The 21,425-nt window shown below is 39.2% G+C and overlaps 1 protein-coding gene across 1 annotated transcript; it reads right to left on the bottom strand.

Annotated features, from left to right (window-relative positions):
* Window positions 1-235: 235 nt before the first annotated feature.
* Window positions 236-21,297, bottom strand: LOC121947828 (CCR4-NOT transcription complex subunit 6). Its single transcript, XM_042492966.2, has 12 exons — window positions 21,166-21,297; window positions 19,883-20,004; window positions 18,792-18,978; window positions 17,278-17,363; window positions 17,075-17,179; window positions 16,882-16,950; window positions 16,011-16,168; window positions 14,389-14,543; window positions 9,188-9,342; window positions 8,717-8,950; window positions 5,600-5,802; window positions 236-4,818 (listed from the first exon to the last, which is right to left on the bottom strand). The coding sequence occupies exons 2-12, from the start codon at window positions 19,992-19,994 to the stop codon at window positions 4,603-4,605; spliced, it is 1,680 nt and encodes a 559-aa protein (XP_042348900.1). The 5' UTR covers window positions 19,995-20,004; window positions 21,166-21,297; the 3' UTR covers window positions 236-4,602.
* Between the last annotated feature and the right edge of the window lie 128 nt (window positions 21,298-21,425).

The raw sequence follows: 21,425 nt of genomic DNA, 5'->3' as shown, positions 1-21,425 counted from the left end.
TTGCTTTACTACGTTTTCTACATTTGAAATGGCTGATAAGGTCACTGGACTGAGAAAGAGGAGAAAATGAAGACTAAAAATATAACAGTCACTTTCTGTTGCGTGTTAAATCAAGTCTGAAAAAGACTGGAAAGGATCTGAGAAAAAAAAAGGAAGCAAAGGGAGCCGGATACAAGGAGAACAGATATAGAATTTATTTTCGATATCCATTGCAAAGAATAAGAGGTGACACAGCTTTAAACAGATAATATAGAATTTATTTTCAACCAGAAGTAGGAAAATACATAGGTAGGTGTAAAGGAAACAAGCAGAACCTGTAGTCAAAACAGAAAAAAACAAAAAATAAAAGAACAAAACTAGTCCGAAGAGAATCGAGAGGACGGCTAAGGGGTACAACAGAAAGCATTGTTTACCATTCAGTTTCTTTTTAAAACAGTATGTGTTGATTTGAAAACAGCTGCCTTGATTTCTCATCTGGATTAATGGACATTCTACAACATTGTGCAAGTGTTTTGTCAGTATTTTTTTTTGCTGGTATTTCATGAATGGTAAACAATAGTTGGTCCAGTGCATAAACACAGTGACACAGATCAATATATGTACTCAGCTGACTACAGATAGACAATCCTGATCATTGAACAACTACTACTAAATCGGCAGGGAAGAAGGACATGAGCAAATATACAAGATGGGTGATAAAAAGGGGAAAAGAAAGGTAACAAAAATGGTCTTGAAGGTTTAAGATTGAGAGTTCGAGAGCAAAAAATAAAAAAAGACCACAGTTTGAAAGATGAAATAGCTACATTTTCCACATGAAATATTTAAAAACCCATTTTGAACGTTTCTGGGTATTATTGCCAAGTTGTTTTTTTTTTTGGAAAAGGATGCGTTTTAAAAGAAGTTTATGGATCGAGAAACCAAACCCCAACAGGAGTATGAATATGGATACGATGTACTGATGTAATTCAAGGAAAAAGGACAAAAGTACCTTGCTTTCCTTACAGCCCTACATTTCATGAAGACTATGATTCGGATAAAAATGCGACCGGTGTGTGAAAGAACTCGCTCTACAACAGAGAACTGGACTACAAGCAGCTTTGGTGTGCACCATTACAAAGAGATGCAGCCTGGGAAATTACTCTACGTCTAAACAAGCCAACTATGAAACACAATGCAACAGTGGAAAAGCACAAAGCCAACAATGTGATCACTCGCTGAAGCTTACACGGTGACATAACTCAGCTCTGTGATTTGCCAGATTTTCAGTCAGAAGCCATAGTCTGTGGTTTAACAAGAGGGTGATGAGGAGGAGGAGGAGGAGACGGGGAGGTAAGAGGGGGAGTCAAAAACCAAAAAGACATAAGAGTCAAATCAGTGACTATCAATAGTAGCTAGCTAGTGTAACAGGTTTAACCACTGTGATGCACAAGAACAGAGTGAAATGGACTAGTAGTACTTAAAATCATCACAGGACCAGTCTAGCGACCAGCGGCGCTCCGTTAGCTTAGTCTTACAAACATGTTTTACACCAGTCAGAACAGTGTTCTCTAGTGCTGAACTGCAGCCACTAAGAAAGACAGCTCTGCTGCCCTAAACTACAGGCACTAGCACTCTCCAGCTAGTGCCATGCAACATCCAAAATAAAGCTGAAAAGTAATTTAAAAAAAAAAAAGAGAATAAACAAATTGAATATCCCTGCACTGTAAGTTTTCACTGATACCAATGATGCAGGTACTTTTCCTTCGACAAGCTCTCAATAATTCCTTCTACGAGGCATGGTCAGGAACATTCAACTCCTCCAATCAACCCACCAAGACAACATCTCATCATGATTTCTACAGAGGATTTGGTTTGTGATGGGAAAAAGTAAATGCGGGAGGAAAAAAAAACCAAAAAAGTTCTGAGTAAAAGTAAAAACAACGTAGCAAACATAACACCGTCATAGAATTCATGATTTACACATCAACAACACAATTCAATATCTTTTTAGAAAGGAAACATGAGATACATCTTTTATTCACACTTTACAAAAAAAGCTAGCCTTTAAATCTACTACAATACTAATGCCATTCAGGAAAAAAAAATGTAAAGGGGGGGGGGGCAAACAAATGGGACAAGAAACCTTGATAAGAGGACTAAACTTCCTAGTCACTTGCTTCCCTCTTGCTTTTTAAAACACGTCCTTTCAACATGTAAAGTAAATTAGGTCTTTATTTGCTAATATGATGGGCAAGGGAGTGAGGGGAGCTGCGTCTGAATGTAATAAGTGCTCATCATCTGGTGTATCCGTGCAAAAGCATGTCTCACCAACGACAGATTCTCATTTGTTGGGATGTAACAAATTTGATTCTTAGCAACGTGTTGGAGAGAAATAGTTGAGCTCACTGCCCCTCATCCCTTGTTCATCCAGAAGCAGAGCAAAGTGGGCCTTCCAACTTTTCCAGTACAGAGGAAGGGGATCCACAGATGGCACTATAGCTGCAGTGACAAGGGTAAGAGAACTATACAAAGTGGTTGAGCAAAGGGGGTTAAAAGACACAGCTCGAGTAATATAGTGGGTTAGGGAAGTCTGAGGTTGGGTGGTTGAGGTTGGGGGGTATAGGGTGATGGACAGGCTTAAGGAGATTTAAAATGTATGGCCAGGGAAGGAGCTATGGGCTAGATATTTTGGGGGTCTAGGCATGGAGCTGTGCTAAGGTAAAAAATAGGGAGCAAAACAATCTGAGAGTGGATTTTAATAAAGATAAGACATCCTACTCATGATCCTTACAGAGAGGAGAAGGGGTCGGTGGAGAAAGCATACCTGATTACTAGAGAGCTCAATGAATAGGAAGGATATACACATCGTCATAACATTGTCACAGCTCATAAAAAAGGAAATCAACATTTATTGGTTTTGTTAAAGGACATAAAATCATCACAAATGTCAACAGTATTTAAAAATAAAAGGAGAAAAGGTTGTTCAGGCGTTCAAATCAACAGCCGGGGGTGGGGGAGAAAAAAAAAATACTGATACATTAATTACAGTTATTCTCTACGGAGTGCAAAGTAGTGACAGTGAACGCCTCGAACAACCTCTTCTTACGTCTTTTGTACAAGCTGGTAATATCAATTCATCTTAACATTAACTGGATAAAAATTTAGCCATAGTTTACAATACAATCTTTTTTTTCAAATCTGATCATAATTTACTCTTCGTACAAAAAACGCCAGAAAACAGGTCTTTTGTGGTTCATATACAATCATGTAAAGACTGAGTCTAGATTTCTATTCTGTACAAACACTTGTGAAAAAAACCACTGCTTTTGTGTATGGAATTTATGGCTGGGGAAAGTCACTACTGGCCTCGGAGACAGTGCTACAGATCTGTCTGCAAATTACCTGTGTAATGTGTGTGTGCGTGTGTGTAAGCTTGCATGTGTGGAGTTGAATGGCAACTCCAGACAGTGAGAGGAATGCTGGTTTTACTCCTGTGTATCAGCCATTACTCGCTCTCTCTGCCTAATAGCAATCCAGACAAAAAAAAAGATTTGTGAAAGCCCCTCATCGCTTTGCCCATCAGCCTAAATCCCTTCCCCCTTTGCCCAAAAAATGGGGGGACGTGGGCCACATGAGCTCCTAAGCACAAGACTAACCTAACAACTATACAAGCTGGGGTGAAAACAGTCTGCAAACAGAATGGTAGCTGCCTTCAGTTTCTCACCACATCCTTCCTTCACAAATTAACACTACATACAGCCCATGTGAAACTGGGCAACTGTAGTTCTCGGACGTCTGGTTCTTGAGGCATCTGTGGGTTTGGTAGCTAATGCACCAGGACCGGGGTCAGAGGTGTAGACTATCTTGTAGCACCACGGGAGGCCGTGACCACACAAAAAGGCCTCAGCACCACAGAATGACAGCAGGAAATCTCACCTCGAACGAGCTGCGCTACATCCACCTCCAGGGACGCTGAACTACCAGCTAAAAGCTGCTCTAACCCAACAACATCTGACTCGACAAATGTCTGCATCCTGGAAAGACTAAGAAAGTATGCAGGCTACCTAGAGTACAGGGGAAAACAAGCACAAGCCAGTGATGGAGGTCTGAGACTGACAAGTCTGCTGTCTTTGCTGGTTTCAGATTTATACAGGACAGACAGACAGGCAGACCATCAGCTATGGAACTTTTCCGGTGAATGTCTTCCCCTCAGCCGCTTCGAATTTCCCCCCTTTGCTCTAAAACCAAACAGTGCCCCATGTGACAAATCTGAATGAGCTACCATCCCCTCTAGTTTGAAAGACAGAAGCAAAGTGGGTGGGTGGATTTGAGGAGGAAAGGGAGTCCAAAACACAAATTATGATACACGGACAGGACTGAATCGAGCAGTTAAAAAAAGAACAAAAAAGAAAAACGGAGAAAGAAAAAAAGAAAAATATAGAATATCTATAACATTATACGAAATCCCTGTCGGCCAGACCTCACTGTACGAATATTTTACAGGTTGTGTATTTGTCTTCCTCCTCCGGTATGGTGGAGGGAAGAGCTGGTAGTGGGAGGGAGGAGGGTTTGAAAGGGAGAGGCTGTGGTTGCAGCTCCCCCTGGTGGTGTGGCAGGGACTCACTACCTGCGTGCAGGCAGATGGAGCCCGTTGACCTGGGGGGGCACGTTGGGCAGGAGCAGCTCCAGCTGGCCTAAGAGGGAGAAGTGGTCGGAGGGGATGTGGGGATGTGGGCAGCCGCTGACATTGTTCTCTACAAGCCAGGAGGGGTCCAGGGGGCCCAAGATACCCAGCACGTTCAGGTGAGGCTTGGAGTAGAAAATATAGTCGATGACACCCTGGGGAGAGAAGAGCAGATACATACAACTTTGATATGGAGTTATAATAATAATAATAATAATAATTTACAGAGCATTTTTCATGGGGATGGGATGCTGCTCAAAGCGCTTCATGATAAAGATGCGACACAAAAGCAAAGATTAGACAATAAAAGACAGTCAGTAATAAACAAAATATAAAAGTGAAGATAAAAAGTACAGTGACCAATAACAATAGTTAAAATGAGGGAATTGACATAATAGTTACATTAATTAAATACTAAATAGGCTTTCAGTTGTAATTTAAAATATTTTCCGAGCCCGCTTCTCGCAAGTCTTTTGGAAGGGTGTTCCATAATTTTGGAGCATAGTTAACAAAAGCTGTGCTGCCTGCTTTCTTGTGTGTACAACTGCGTGTACTTAAAAGCCCAACAGCAGAAGACATGAGAGCTTGTGAAGGATTATAGAACGAGAGAGAGTCTGCAATATAAGCAAGTCCCGACTCATTAAGAGCTTTAAAAACAAGTAAAAGAACCTTAAAATCTATTCTAAAAGTTACTGGCAGCCAGTGGAGTGTAGCTACATCAACACTAATATGCTCTCTATTCATTGTTTTGGCTAAAAGTCTAGTGAAACAATTCTGAATAAGTTTTTCAAATGACTGTTTCAGAAGAGCAGTAAAAAGAGCATTGTAATTATCTATTCTATTTGAAATAAAAGCACGGGTAACTTTTAAAAACAAGCAACATTAAAAACAACCATAACCTCAAAAAAACAATAATTGTACTGTCAGTTCATTCACCTTGAAGTCGAAGGTGTAGTTGGTGTAAGGCATCAGGCCGTTCTCGTAGGCGCTCTTTAGCTTGAAGCCATGTGTGATCCTGCCGTTGGACGTGCTGTTCTTGCCATTGCAGTTGAATTTGGTCAGGCTGTCGCTATAACGAAGCTCCTTGAAGTCCTTGTGGGTGCAGTCCACCCCACCAGTACTCAGGTACTCCACTACGCCTGGACAGAGGGGAGAAGTTGTCATCAGAAGAATAAAGGCTGTGGCAGTATGGATTTTTTTTTTTAACACAGTGAACAAGCAATGCATCCCTACCCATTTTTTCCAAACATTAATGCATATGATTATGTTAAAAGCAGGGTTCCCACACATTTTCATGGACAAAATTGAAAAAACTTTCCTCGACTCCATAAAAAAACAAAGTCATTATGGAGAGGCACGGGCTTCACTACGTCTGTGGCACTTGTCATCTGTTACAGTACTTTCTTACACTCACACTCACACACACACACAAAAACACAAAACGCTTACGGGAGTCTCGCTTCCCGTAACAGATGCTGCCACACTACATCACATATACACGTTTACTTACTTACTTACTTTAAAGGCTTGGCCTGTATTACTCATGGAAAATAAAAGAAACTGTTTTTTTCCATTTTTATCAAGCAGCAACTAAGTTGTTTAAGTTAATTTCCCTTACTTGGTATTGCATGTCATTTAATTCCACTATTGAGCATCGCAATGTTGACGCGGCAACAATATCGCGCACAGCCTTACGTCAACGCATATTGGAGCTACGTAATGTAAACGGCTAACATACAGAAAATGATTTCACTGTTCTGTTGCATCACATTGAAAAGGTTATCCCTGAAGGTACACACAACAAAATTCCATGACTCCTAAGAAACTTTCAATGATTTTTTTTTACTAATTCTTAAACTTTTCCAGGCCTGGAAAATGAGACTGAAATTCCATGACTTTCCCAGGTTTTCCATGACTGTGGGAACCATGAATAAGAGTATTGTGAGTGTGTGGTTGAGCAACAGAGAGAGTTTGACAGTGGCTGCATTTGAGGCAGACAGGCGCTGGTGATCAGAGCAGAGGGAAAGGTTAGCAGTAAAGTTGTCTAGTAAATGTACGGCGTCGGTCACAGTTTGGCCATGAATAAACACTGCAGCCTCTCAATCAACCCAGTCTCACTCTCAATTCATCAAATACCACCGCTTGTGGCCCACGGTGTCAAACACTGACGCACTGAGTTGAAGTGGAATGACACGGATGCGGCGGTGGCATTTCTTGACGATCAGAGCAACTACCATAGTATAAAGAGCAAGAAAGTCTACATTGGGGTGGGCAGGAGGTGAGGGGGACAGGTCAAACATAATGACTAACTCCAGAGACAGGACACTCCGCTCCACCTAAGGTTGCACAATGCCTTCTTTTTGGGCGCCGACCTCACGGTTAGGCGCACATCATCGTAAATAAACGCTTCAGATCTGGTACGGCCCATGAGATATGAGGCTGACCGAGTGTGGTTCAGACAGCTGCATAGATTCACATGACAGCACATCTGTTGGATGAGGCTTGCAACCAAAAAACAAATCTGATACACTTGCAGTCTTAACATGGGGTGACAAAAAAATGGATTTTTTTCTCTCCAAAAGACAGGATGAAAGACAGTCAATGATGATAACTGAACGATGATTATTGTGTTTGTAGATTTCATATCACACACCATATGCATTTTCACCGGAGAAAGAAAGAAAAAGAAAGAAAGAAAGAAAGAAAGAAAGAAAGAAAGAAAGAAAGAAAGAAAGAAAGAAAGAAAGAAAGAAAGAAAGAAAGAAAGAAAGAGAAAATTAATTGTGTAATTGTGGTGATAGCAGTAATAAGCGTAGCCATCACATGAATGCAGTATTACGGTCATGTGGTTATTGTGAAAGTTTTACACAAGCATACACATCCAGAGGATGAACACTGGGTGCTGGACAAGAAATAATGCAAAAGATGGAAAAACACAGTCCGCAGAGTCAACTATGCTGCCATTGATATTGTACTGAGTTCCCACTGAGGTGATGTTTGGAGCTTCATGCTCTTTATCAATCCTAATCTGAATCAAGAAAATTCAAATGGCACAACAGACCAAACCAAATCGGTCCTGGCGTCACCACAGGCACTGCTAAAGAGCTTTTCTTGCAGTGTTTGCTGTAAGATAAAAGCAGTTATTCAACCCCCCTTTCTCACATCCACATCCCACTGTTTGCATAGAGAAACAATTTTGCATATGGTAATCTTTTGGCACATTTGGAACAATTGGCTAAATAAAATGTGTGTGATATCTATCAGGTCCTGTGGGGTCTAAAATGAGCGCTGCAGCAAAACTGAAGCAGGAAAGCCTGATACCTTTACAGGTCAACTTCACTTTCAACATGGAGATGTGACATGTAAAGAAATCAAGGTCACAGTGATAAAAAGGAGCAAATCCTTCAAGATAATAAACTAATAAATTAGACACATGCAGGTGAGGTGGGTGCTTATTTATGGATGTTTTCACTACCACCACTTAGTATATGGTCACTGCTGAACTGAAATTTACAAGATTTTGAAATCAAATATGTGCCAGAAGGTCTTGGTATAATGTATTTCATGAGTGGCTTTATCCAGTGCTAAGAAACTGCAAAAACAAGACCAGTGCAAGTAATAATTACTTAGATTACTGATTAATCTGCAGATTGTTTTCTCAATTAACTGACTGTTTGGCCTGAAAAGGGTGAGAATGTTATTTACTGACTTTCCTAATTTGTTTGACATTTTGTGAGAAAAAAAACATTTAATCAATTATCAAAATAGTGGAGATGCAAAATGTGACCTCAGTCCCTATAGCAACAGGATTTTGACTGTTTTTGACACTATACTCTGTGCAAAAATGAAGAGAAATGAATCTTTATGCATTTGTGTTTTTTTCCGCCGCTGTATCTAACTCTCACTGAACCGTGACTCTGACACTGCGGCATCAATCGAACCGTGACTTCTGAGTATGGTTACACCCATAGTCACTGTTGCAGGATCTTCAAAGCATGTTCAAATTTTATACAAACTCCATGTGGTTGGATGAAGCACAGCTTTATTACTTACCAGAGTCAGGTAAGGAGTTGAGGTCAGCGCACAGCACCAGTGGAATGGCATTGGTCTCACCAGAGACAGAGGACAACTTGAGGCTGCGTGTGGCCTTGTCCACTATGTTCTTCACTTCGGACAGGAACATCATGGTCTGGACCAGCTTGACGTCAGAGTACTCTGGGTCCCAGTGCATGTGGGCATTGGCTACCAGGAGCAGCTGCTTCTCCATACCATGGAGTGACTTTCCAGCTGAAAGAAGGGAAAAAGAAAGCAGGGAGAAGTGACACAGAGGAATTATGACTCATGAAATACAGTGCCATAATAACGGTTGTTTATGGACCACGGGTATGTGTAACCCCAGCTACAATCTTTTTACTGTAACTCAAGCCTCTCAGTGAATTTCAGACAAAAGTCAGTTCAGGATTAGTGGATCTTATTTGTGTGCCTGGCATCTCTAAATGAAAGATCAGAATAGTGTCCACTCACAGGAGGCCTCCATCATCTCTTTGCGAACTTCGAGCAGTACAGCTACCCCGATGTTGTCCTTGGTCATCACCCTGTTCAGCATAGCCTCTGAGCCCTCGGAGTTAGCCATGGCCAGCTGGTTGAACTCCACTGTGTGCTTCTGAACTGCGCTGAACCTGGAGATAAACAGAAGGAGACAAAGAAGAGAGGACTTAACACTAGTTCTGCATGCAGTGCTGGGAATAAATATATGAAGACAAGCACATAATTTATGAGATGCTGCAAATAGATCCTGGATTCTAACAGTTGCACTCCGGATAAGAATCAAGGACCTCTGAAAGGCAAAACAAAGCATATGAACTAAGTGGTGCAATCTTAAGGCTTGCAATTACTGCAGCTACAATGGCTAATGTAACACTTTAATTATGTATTTTTCATTTTTTCGCAGCTAACTGACTTACTGTTTAACAGAGACTAAAATTCTCCCAAAGCACTGAGATAGTTCCCCAGACTGAGTCACATTTAGTTAATTTGCCAAAACTTGATGCCTCTAAATACCAGAGCAAATGGGATGTAGTGCAGCATAACAATTTATACGCCAATACTGGCAGCAACAACAATTTTCCTACTTGCCCATACAATTGGGCCTCTCCATTTCTGTAACATTGACACTGCAGTACAATAGTTATATTTTAGTTATTTACTTCATTTAATGTTTCTATGGGTGTGTGGACACTTTATAAGGCTGGTAGTGTCCACTCTATGTAATGGTGACTTATCCTGCTTCAGAAAAACACAGATCAGTACAACCAGCTGCTGTACAGATGAAGCTTCAGCCTTCTGTAGTTTTAAAGTTAGTGTACAATGCAAATAAGGCAGGCTATTTGCTTTGCTTTTACTTCACCAACACTCTCAGTTTAGGGCTAATACTGTTATCCACTTCTGTACAATTAGGAAAAACTGTCTGAAAAAAAAAAAAGCTTAGTATTAAGGGTTACACAATGACGTAAACATTGAACTGAGCTTCAAACAGCCAAAATACAGGAGGCACAGACATTATGCGTCATGTAGTCAGGGTGGTTTTTTTTTTACCTGATACACAGACTTTGTCTTTGTAGTATGTGGTTGCTGCCAATTGCACTTTGTGTGTTCTGAGTTTTGCCAAGTGATAATAGTTGATTATGCAGGGTTTGGAAGCATGAGCAATATTAACCGATACTGAAAAAAATCTACTAGATTGTTTTAACAACAGAGTGCATTAATTTGACTGTCAATCCACAAGGTTAGTCAGCGGCAACACATTGCCTCTTGTACAATGAGGCATTCATTTTCAGCACTTTTTACATTGATTGTACTAGTTTTTACACAGTTTTATGTAGTTTTTATCTGTTGGAGGGCCATTGTGAAACAAGAGGGGGAAAAAAATAAAAAAAATAGACTAGCTGAGTAAAAATGGAGAAGAGCAACACAATCCCACACAGATGTGCGCTCCTTCCATGGTAGGCTTGTTGCGGTAACTGGCATTATATGATGTTCACCGATTACATTGCTTGCCCACCACAGTTTTGCTTTCTTAATCAATACTTAGGCGGATGAAGGACGCGACTACTATAAACCAAAGTGTTTTCTACTTACAGCAGCAGCAGAAGAGTAGCAGGAGCCAGATTTCACCACCACTTTAGTAACATTTCTGATTTAAATTCAATGCAAAGAGGAAACCTAATAATGTACATGTGGGGAAACAAGTTGGTTACATCACTAACATCCAGACCACTGTATGCGTGAGCAGCTCATAATGTCAACCTTGACAAACTGCTGCGTCTTGCACGGTTTTCACACTGACAGTATTGTTACTGCGGCGCTGCTGCAGAGCTACCTGCTTCTATGAGAACTAGATTTCCAAAATGAAAAGTACATACTTCACTTATTTATGAAGCTTTGCAAGCTCCTGCATTGTCAACAACACGGCCCTGCAAATGTTTCACAGTAAAATGCCTTGTGTCGACAACTGAAGGGATTCTGTCGACAGAATGTTATCAGAGGGCATTTATTTTAAAATGGAAACAGGGTAGGTTGAGTTTAACAACTATATTTGTACTTCCAAATGTCTGTGACAGACAGAGACATTGAAACTGCAATAAAAGATGGCATAGAGTCAAAATAAATTCAAACACCAATTTCACTGTCCATGTCAGCTGACAACTGCATGCGTCACATGGAAAAAAAAAATCAGCGAGCCACTATTTTATAGAGATGTGCTGCGCGTCAGCAGCACTGCTCATGCAAATTGGTAACACAGGTGTTGTCCCAAATGTATTAAAATGTTTGATAATTTCTTCATCATGCCATACCTTTTCTATGGTCAGCTGAGCAGCTTCATTTTATTATCATACACATGTTCTGCTGTGGGCATACTGCAGCAAACTTAAATGTGGTTAATTGGTGACTCTAAATTGCCTGTAGGTGTGAATGTGAATGGTTGTCTGTATCTGTGTCAGCCCTGTGATAGTCTGGCGACCTGTGTGGGGTGTACCGCCTGTTGCCCAGTGTCAGCTGGGGTAGGCCGCTGCCTAAGGTTACGGCTAATGAATAACTGAATTAATTCAAGTTTTTGTTGTTGTGACACCATCTATCAATTGCTAAGCTATATATTTAGAAAAAAAAGCTATCTTACATATTTCAATATCACTTTTTTGTCACATAAAAATATTCAAAACTAGGCTGCTCTGGAGTTATTTTTTTTTTATCGTTTGTACTTCACCTATTCAGAAATGCACTCTTGTAACATTGTCAGAGTCATGCTGGACAGTTAAAAAAAACAAACCATCAATAACATCAACATCACTGCAGTAGAACCAGAAATATTGTCCTTGTATTTGTTCCACACATTTCTTTCTTGTCAAAACCAGGCACTTACATTACCCACAATGCAATCTGTCCATCAACAGTTCAGTCAAGAGATTTTCCTGTTATCTAGTCGCGGCAAATAAAGCCTCTAGCCACAAACAGAGATGAAGAGCAGCTACAGAGGTCAGGTGAACTGACTTCTCTCTAACGCCACACTACCAGAGTTTTGTTTTCAACTCTAAAAATCACCTAAGGAAATTTATCTGAGTTCACCCTGCTCCCTCTGGAGCCAGAAAAGGCTTTATGTAACTATTTTCACAAATGCAGTCAAGCTCCGCAAGACCTGTAAACAGACTTTCATGTGTCGAATCGATAGGGCTCCCCTTTAATTAAATCAAAATTAAACAGCTCAGGATTCATTGATAACAACTAACTTCCAATCTAAAAGTGCTTTCATGCGAAATACTCCACTAATGTCGTGGTCTATCATGTGCGTGTTTTTCTTAGTATTTACGGAAAACTCATAAAAGCATGAAACCACTTTCATATTCCACAACAACCATGCACAATGTTTTCATTCAGTAGTCAAATCTATGTGCTATGGTATAAACAGAGCCTCACTTAAAGAATACTGCCAACATCAAGCCTTAGAATCTAGGCTGACAACTATGCAATCTGCTATGAGTTTTACAGGAAACTGCATTGAAGTGTGAAATCAGGGTAAACACTAGGAATGTAATGATCGATCGATCTGCACTGATATATTAATTAAATGAGCAATGATCATGTATCGTGGATGCAAAGTGTAAACATTGATCCACATCATCCTCTTTTAGATGCACTCTTATTTTGAAATTCTGTGTCACCGTCACACACTGTCGGGCAGATGGCGATCAGCCAAGAGAAAGATGATGATGAGAATGCCCTTTACTCTGGAATAAATCATCAATGTGGAAAAGCTTTGTTTTCGGAGAGACTGCTAGTCAACAGACGGCGTATGTCATATGTAAGCAAAAGCTGTACTGAAGAAACACGGTGTACCTGCGGAGCCACTTCACGGACTTCTTGCTTAAGTTACGTTAACTGCTCTGTTTCAACAATGTTGACTGAAAATGTTGCGTGCACGTAAGACTGAAAATCATCTGTTCTGTCAGGAGATGCAGACTTAAACCAGTGGTGTATAAGACAAAGCATAAATAATAGTAAGTTGGTTAACTTATGAGTAGAGGAAAACACCGCTAGCTGCTAAGCTAATTTCTGCAATGCAAAATGCCATAGGCTTATGCTCATAATGTTAGCATGTTGTATATGTGGGGGAAATGTGACCTACAGTTGTTTTGTCTACAATTCTTTATAGTTAATATTGAATTTTATACTATAGTGAAAAGATCTTGTTGTCAATCCACGTTTTGAGGATGTTGGGAGAAGTTTGTCTTCAAGTCAGACACACCTGAAGTTTTAGGAAAAAAAATCATGGCTTGAATTACGATGAAAACATTTTTTCCAGAAAGCATTTTCAAACAGAATAAACCAGTTTTACTTATTTCCAATTATGTATATGTTGTTTTTATCTTTTCTGGCCAAAAATTAAGACAAAGGTGGCAGCTCCTCCTGTAACCCCCTGTGTTAAATTAGTAGATAATATCAGCCCATATTGATCGCAGGCCCCTAAATCAAATCGAAATTGTATTGTGGTAGACTTTGTGATATCAGCAAATATCATATCGTTGTCCAAAGTATCGATATAATATCGTATCGTGATGAAACCAGTGATTTACACCCCTAGTAAACACTTAGATAAACTGACACAAATATTCACCAAGATGAGTACAATCAAGGTCATCAGCATCTGAAGGCTAAAACAAATAGACCCTCTCATTTACAGAATAATCTAACTGGTTAGGCAGGCCAGCGGTGGTAGCTCCACCCAGCTGATTCACCGCTCAACGGACACAAGACACCATTAACACACAACAATAAAAACTATAGCATAAGTTTCAGTTTCCCAGCATTACAGGTAGGACCAGAAGAGCAAGGCTCACAATAAAATATCTATTTTCTCTATTAGAATCATTGTCTCTGTCAAAGTGGGAAAATCTCAGAGGCTTAGGATCAAATATAATAGCACCAAAATAACGCTGTATTAATCACTCAAACAATATTTGGAGCTATTCTAATCCTATCCTCATACCATAACTACACTAGACACAAAGTCATGTACCGAATTCAGACTGTCAGCAATTATGGCATTTAGACAAAAAAAATCAAAAAATGTATTTTAAAATGCTGAGAAGATTTAACAAGCAATTCTCTGTCTAATTAGGCAAATCGACACGTTAAAACAGCTCATAACTGCAAAATTTGCGAGTACATACTTTTCTGTCTTGAAGAAAATTGCACAACCGTCCACGTGTTTACGGTCCGACTCTGACATAGTCCTGGCTCGTGACTTTGGACTGAAGAACCCGTCATATCCCTGCTCCTTCAGCTCAGGCAAGAAAAAACTGTAGTACTGCTCCGTCTCAACTTCCTGCAATTAACAAGAAACAAGTGTTAGGATGGACAACAGTAAAGACCAACAGTCATGCAAATATTGAACACCCACTTCCAAAGAGAACAAAACAGCAATTTTAAGTTGAACTCTTTAATAAAAGACTGACAAAAAATAAAAGATGGTGTAAGATACCTTTTCATTGAAAGGACATATCAAATCACACAAGTTGAAGCAAGAGAAACAGCTGTTAACGTCTGAAAAGTAGTGCAGGAAGGAGAAACGGCTGAACAGAGAAAGTGTTTGGGAATAATTCTCAACCATCTGTGTTGTAGATACTAGTCCTGCTCCTTGTTATAGTATACACATGTGAAAAATGAATATACATTTTTTTAAGTTATTTAAGTTTTTTATTAACTTCTTCTTGTTAGGAGATGCCACGAAATGCCACGAAAACCGATGCTTCAGTACCAAGTGGATGCCAAAATTCTGTAAATGTGACGATACTAGTTTTTCTCCAGTGATGCAAATATTGGGGAAGAAATTCTTCTGGACCTGACAGGATTAGTGTATATAACTACTAGTGTTAAAGTCTGCCTTTAAATGCCCGAGGAAGAAGAAAAACGCCGGCCAGCACAAAACAACGACAACACATGAAAGATGGCGACAGGTGCTGCTTCAGCCAAAGCTCTTTCTCGACTCGTCAAAAACAAACACACTAAGAGTTGTGTCTGAAAAAACTTTGCATTTGAGGCAAAGATTCCCAAAAACAGTATGCAAACAGTGACACTGAACTTTTCAGATTACAGGAGGAAACACTTTTACTTCACATCCAAACGTATTTCAAATTCAAAGTAAATTTTAATTCTGTTTTTTGTAATTTATTTCATAGTCATTACCTTAAGTCTGCATGCAACTGTTGTTTTTTGTAACATTTAAATGTCTATAATAGAGAAGTATATGTTTTGTTTTTGTTTTTTTTTCTTAGTATTGAGTTGGGTATTTCGGGTATTTCACTGGTATTGGCATACGACTTTCTGGTATCATAACATGCCTAAAAAAGGCAAAAAAAAAAAAACTCTTTAACTCAGATTTAAAAAAGTAAAATAAAATAAAAAAGCCTAACAAGATATACCAAGATGACAGCACCCTCTCAACCCAACATCTTCACACATTAAAACATAATCAAATTATGACAATAGTACAATAATCACTTCCTAATAAAATGCAAAACATGTAAACCTAAATTTCATTCCAGGTCAATGAGAAAATGATAACACAATGGTGGCGAGTGTTAACAGTGTCAACACAGGACAGTGGGACTTTGGACAGTGCTAGGCAAAGGGAGTATTTATTAGATTGCATAACTTTTTACAGGTGTTGCTTTTATTGTGTCAACTTGATGTATGTAGAAGTCCCACCAAACAACCCATTTTTTTTAAAACCGTTGGATCTGTATTGCTATACTTGAAAACAGAAAAACATGCTTCGACATCCATCACTCACCTGCAAACTTATGATGTCTGCATTGCAGCCCAATATCTCCTGCATGATGGATTTCTTCCTGTACTCCCAGTTTAGAGCCCAAGAGGGGCAGTAGCCATATAGCTGTCGTGTGGCGTACTTATCACAAAGCACATTGTAGCACATCACAGAGAACAGTGCTGAGGGGGACAAGCAGACAAAAGGCACCACTTAGCATCACAGAAATACTTAAGAAGTTGATGATCTTTGGTTGCCTCAAAATATTTTAAGGAGGGGCGGCATTTCCACACTTTAGACTAGCCTCTAGATTAAAATAAAATCCGACCCTTTCCTTATACACTTCGTCCAGCCTATACAGAAAAAATGTCTTTTTTGCAGTATTTTGTTAGCCAGGTGAGCACTAACCACTTGATACTGTGTTTTCTAAAAACAGAATTTTGGTAAGACATCCAAACTGTATTGTTGTATGTATTGTTTTAACTATTTCTACCAAAATTCTGTATAGAACTGCAGTTTGACGAGGAGTTAAAAAACACACAGCAATGGTGCAGCCATCTGTTTAACAGCACTGAGTACTGAGTCAGTTAAAATAACACAGTCAACCAACATAAGTAAGTGTTCAACCCAAGGCCAACACTGGAAGACCGTATATATTTGCCAAAGACCTACTGATCTTTTGGCGAAACTGTACAATATGTTTGTTTTGATCAGATCCAGCCACGGATGTCTAAATAAACTACACTGCAAGTGTAAGAAGTATAACAAATAAATCTGGTTGACAGTTATGGACACAAGCTGGATCTTTATTTATAGAACAGCTGTGTATTACAAAGAAGATTGCTTAGTCCATGTGCATCTGTTCAAAATCATGTTTCATGCTTGTTTCCCTTACCTGAGGCTCGTGTTCGGTCTGGTTCCTGGAGTGAGATCCATGACCGGGCTGGGGGCTGCTCTGTCGGTACTGAGCAAAGGGAGAAAATGGTTCAGAATCGGTGACAACATGAAAACAAACGTAAAACAATGTCTTCAACATAGATAAGCCATAGGGTTCCAAATGCCAACTGCCAGAGAGAGGAGGGACTCACTGCGCTTAATAGCCCCTGCCAGATTGTCTAGCAAGTAGTTGAGCAGTCTCCGCGTGCCATCAGGTTCCTGGTAGAGGCTCATAATTTCTTGTGCAAGTGGGTTTCCTGGCGAAGGAAAAGCAACGCAGGCTGAATGATTGCACAGAGAACAATGGAGTTTTAAGGCTACAATGACTACAAAATTTCATTGATAAGCCACTCACCTTTCAACCCCAGTGTTTGTAACTGAAACAGTTTTCCCAATTCAAATGGCAGAACCCGCAACTGGTTGTTATTTAAAAGCAGTTCCCTGTGGATGACATTGGGGAATTTGATCATTAGAAAACAGCCCTCCTGAGAAACATCCATCAACATTACCTTTCAAAAACAATATCTGCTTATGACATACATGCTTTGTCCGACCTCTTTTTAAAGTGGAAACTGGCGTTGCTGAGGTTTCTTGAAGACATTTTGCCTTTTCTCCAAAAGGCTTCTTCAGAACTGAAGAACGTTTTGCTTCTTCACCAAAAGGCTTTTTAAGACTGAAGAAGCCTTTTGGAGAAGAGGCGAAACGTCTTCAAGAAACCTCAACAAGTTCAGTTGCCACTTTAAAAGAAACTTCGCATTACCATGACCTGGATGACTGAGAACCTACACAGACATAACATACTTTGCAACTTCAGATCTTGTTAATATGAAATAAAATTTGGAAGGTCACATTAAAAACCTTATTGACTTATCAAGGTCGTCAAAAATGATTGCGGTAATGTTCATATACTGTATGACATTTCCCTTGTGTTGACGTGCATGTTTTTTTTGTTGTTGTTTTTTTATGTAAGAATGTCCCAAATATTTGAGCCAACAGTATGCCAGAATAAAGAGCAGGGTTTGGGATAGAGCTGATTCTGAATATTCAGCTATTTTAATTTCCGTTAATTGGGTAGATTTTTAGTTCTAAATTTAGGGACTTTTTTTGGGTTTATTTATTTTTGTTTTTTGCAAAGGGGGGATGCCATTTCAGTGTTTATGAGGAAAAAAATAATAAATGCATCCTTAATCTTAGATTTGTTGGAGTTAGTAATTTCTATAATAATTTGTTGATTAGAATAAAAATTGTCACAAGCTGTGTAATGTCACAAAAACCACACAGAAAGGTCATTGAACCAAATACCTCAGTAATTTCAGATAATCTGCCCCCCACCCCACCCCAATAAATTATTGTTAACAGAGCACAAAAAAGGTCAATTTTTTTTATTTTTTGTGATTTTATTGTATTTATTTAAGATAATTATTTGAAATTTATTGAGGATATACGTTTTATTTATCTAGGATATTTTTTATTATTTTATTTTTACATTCCAATTTGAATGTCTGAATATAATTACAAAATTAAAAATGCATTGCTCTTTGAAAGGGTGTACTTACATTATTAAGCAATTATATTTTACCATCAGTGGTATACATTGTTCTTAAAATGACAATAATATCGTGTTTTGCAATTATTTCTAGGATAATATATTGTCCACCAAAAGTAGTTATCATGACAGGCTAATGTGAAAGAAAATGGGCAGATATCCAATTTATCTATGATTAACTGAAAAAAAACAAACACATTGCCATAAGGACAAGCACCAGTGTGTAATATATGTGAGCACCAAAACCAGATTCATGATCAGTCTGTGATAGATACTCCTTTCCACTGTGCATCAATAACAGGGCCAACGAGAAACTCACTAACCTGAGAGACACCATGTTGCCGAGCTCTGCCGGCAGGCTCCTGATCTTATTGGATGAGAGATCCAGGTACACAAGATTGTGTAGTTTGGCAATGTCTGGCGGGATGCGTGACAATGAGTTGTCACTGAGGTGCAGGGCAGTGAGGTGGGTGAGAGACCACAGGGCTGTGCTGAGACTCCTTACTCGGCCTGCAGTGACAATGAGAAAAGGAAACGCAGGAAAATTCATCTCAGTATCCAACCATTACTCCACTAACGGAAAAGGAAAAGGATGAAATAACTCGCTTCGCATTGCTGTGAAGGGGTCAATGTGGGTTGACTGATTTCACAATGATATAGACGATGCTTGAGCATAATTATAGGCCTGCTTTCATTTCCCCAAATACCAAATAGATAAACAAAATCATGTTATGAGACTGTAAATTACACCACTATGTTGCATCTCCAGGGGAAACTGTTTCACTGTAACCTATTTTAAACACTTGCAAAACACAGTTTAGGATTAAAGCCAAAATAATTAGTCAATTAATCAATTTGTAAATTAACAGAAGGCAAACTAACAACAACTATGATAATGCAAAAAAAAAAAAAAAATTAAATACACTTTTGAAAATGTGCCAAACATTCAATGGTCCCAGCTTTTGTTCTGTATAAAAGGTGGATATATGTTGAATGTTTGAGTTTTTTTCCTTGGGTTTTCAGCTGTTAGTCAAGCAAAACAAGAAGTCTGAGGATGTCACCTTGGGCTCTGCAAAACTCTGATTAACATTATTTTCTGATATTTTCACGGGCCAAGCGGTTAATCAAGAAAGTAATTGGCAGATTAACTGATAATGAAAATAATCCTCAACTGCAGACGAGACTGACATGTGCAGAGTTTCTAAGTGAACCAATGTCTTATTCTAACAATGACAAAGTACCTGTGCTGTAATGTGACATGAAAAGGTAGACACACAAACACTACAAGTTTAAGTAGGAAAAAAAGAGTCAAATATAATTAAGCTTTATGCCAACATCAAAAGTATGTGTGAACAGGATACACTCAATACAACCACTTTACCAACAAAACTAGGAACTCCCTAATAAAACTCACCGCTGATTTCCAGCTCAGCCCAGTATGACTTCTTCCCGTTGGCTGCCTCCTCGCTGGACATAATTGTGTACATCCGCCTGGGATCCGGCGGGTCATATTTTTCCTTGGGCATTCCTATAACACTGCAGAGATAATTTTGATTTATTATTATTATTCATGAACAAAGTCAGAGAACTCCCAATATACCACCAATAGCAAATCAATTAAGTAATCTTGCACAGAGAGTAAAGCTGGAATATCCTGAATCAGGGTTAAATGTTGTGTGTGTTTGTGTGTGTATGTGTGTGTGCGTGTGTTTAGCTCATCAGGTACGTTGATGGCACTCATATTTGCCATGACATTTAAGAAGGTACAACATGTACACGTTTACACAAGACATAAAAAGTATCCTTTCAAATTTAAAAAATGACGAGATTTGACTAAGATATTGTTAAAGTCATAATAGGCTGCTATCATTATTTTTTAATATATTATAATAAACATCAACCTGTTTCCAATGAGGGCTGAGATTTCATTGGAGTTACATAATAATCAACATTAAACTCAGCAGCGTGCGATAGTGCAATACATTTCACGCTGAACTTAGCAAACTATGTTAACTGTAACGTTTTAATTGGTCAAAGAGCTTAAAATTAAACAGCATTTTTTAAACGAGTATATATAGCTAACACTGGCTAAGATTAGCCGAATTTTCCTCTCGTTGTCGCTAACTGATTAGCCTAGCTTAACCTAAATAGGTAGCTATCAAACTATACATAACAAACGCTAAATAGCTAAAGCTAGCTCGTTCGCTAACTAGCAGAATGGTCAACGGACAAGCGAAGTTAGTGAAATTCAGCAATTACTTAGCTGACTTAAACACCCTGCCCGAGTGGGTTAGCTAATAAGAAGCAAAATGACATTAAGAGATACTGCACAATTGTTGTTTACATAATAGCAAAGCACTGACTTGCGCATTAACAGTAGGCCACGAAATAGCGATTTAGTTAGCTGCCGCTAGCTAGCCTCCAGAAACAAGAATCACTATCATTGAAATAAACTGAGCAAACGAGCTCACAATGCTACACAATGCTCGTTTCGAAAGCAATTGAAAGCTATTTAGCTTAGCTCGAGTTAGCTTGCTAGCTAAAAGCTAACAGATCCCAATTACTCGGAGCTGACCGACTTCCTATTCAAATAAGACCTACTTTGGAAAACGACCAGGTCGCCTTTAAAGTCAAAATAAGGTTGTGGTGAGATGTTTGAAAACAGTTCAGGTCTCATAGGAAGGATTTCTTTATTACCTGCAAGAGCATACCAAATCGCGAGGACGACTGCGTGTTCTCTTTTGTTTTCTAGCTACTTCTCACCCGTTTCCGCTGCTATATCATGGCGACTGTAAGGATTTTTTTTTCTCTGCCGATAACAGCGCCTGATCCTATTGGTCAGCGTGCAGACGGTCCAACCAGCTGTTGAACCAGAGTAAATAAAATCCTTAAGTGATGATGGAGCATGAGATGGATGGATAGGATACAACTGTACATTTTATTGTGGCCAATTTATA

This window comes from Plectropomus leopardus, chromosome 8 (assembly GCF_026936395.1).
Source record: "Plectropomus leopardus strain MGB_pleo_1.0 chromosome 8, ASM2693639v1, whole genome shotgun sequence".
Lineage (NCBI taxonomy): Eukaryota > Metazoa > Chordata > Actinopteri > Perciformes > Serranidae > Plectropomus > Plectropomus leopardus.
Note: the sequence above shows the minus strand (reverse complement) of the source record. Positions and strands in the feature narration are given on the sequence as shown.

Coding starts and splice junctions, on each gene's coding strand:
- LOC121947828 (XM_042492966.2), bottom strand. CDS start 19,994: ATGCCCAAGGAAAAATATGACCCGCCGGATCCCAGGCGGATGTACACA. Junction 9,343..14,388: donor ATTTTCTTCAAGACAGAAAA/GTATGTACTCGC, acceptor GTTTATCTCCAG/GTTCAGCGCAGTTCAGAAGC. Junction 8,951..9,187: donor AGAGATGATGGAGGCCTCCT/GTGAGTGGACAC, acceptor CCCTTCTTTCAG/CTGGAAAGTCACTCCATGGT.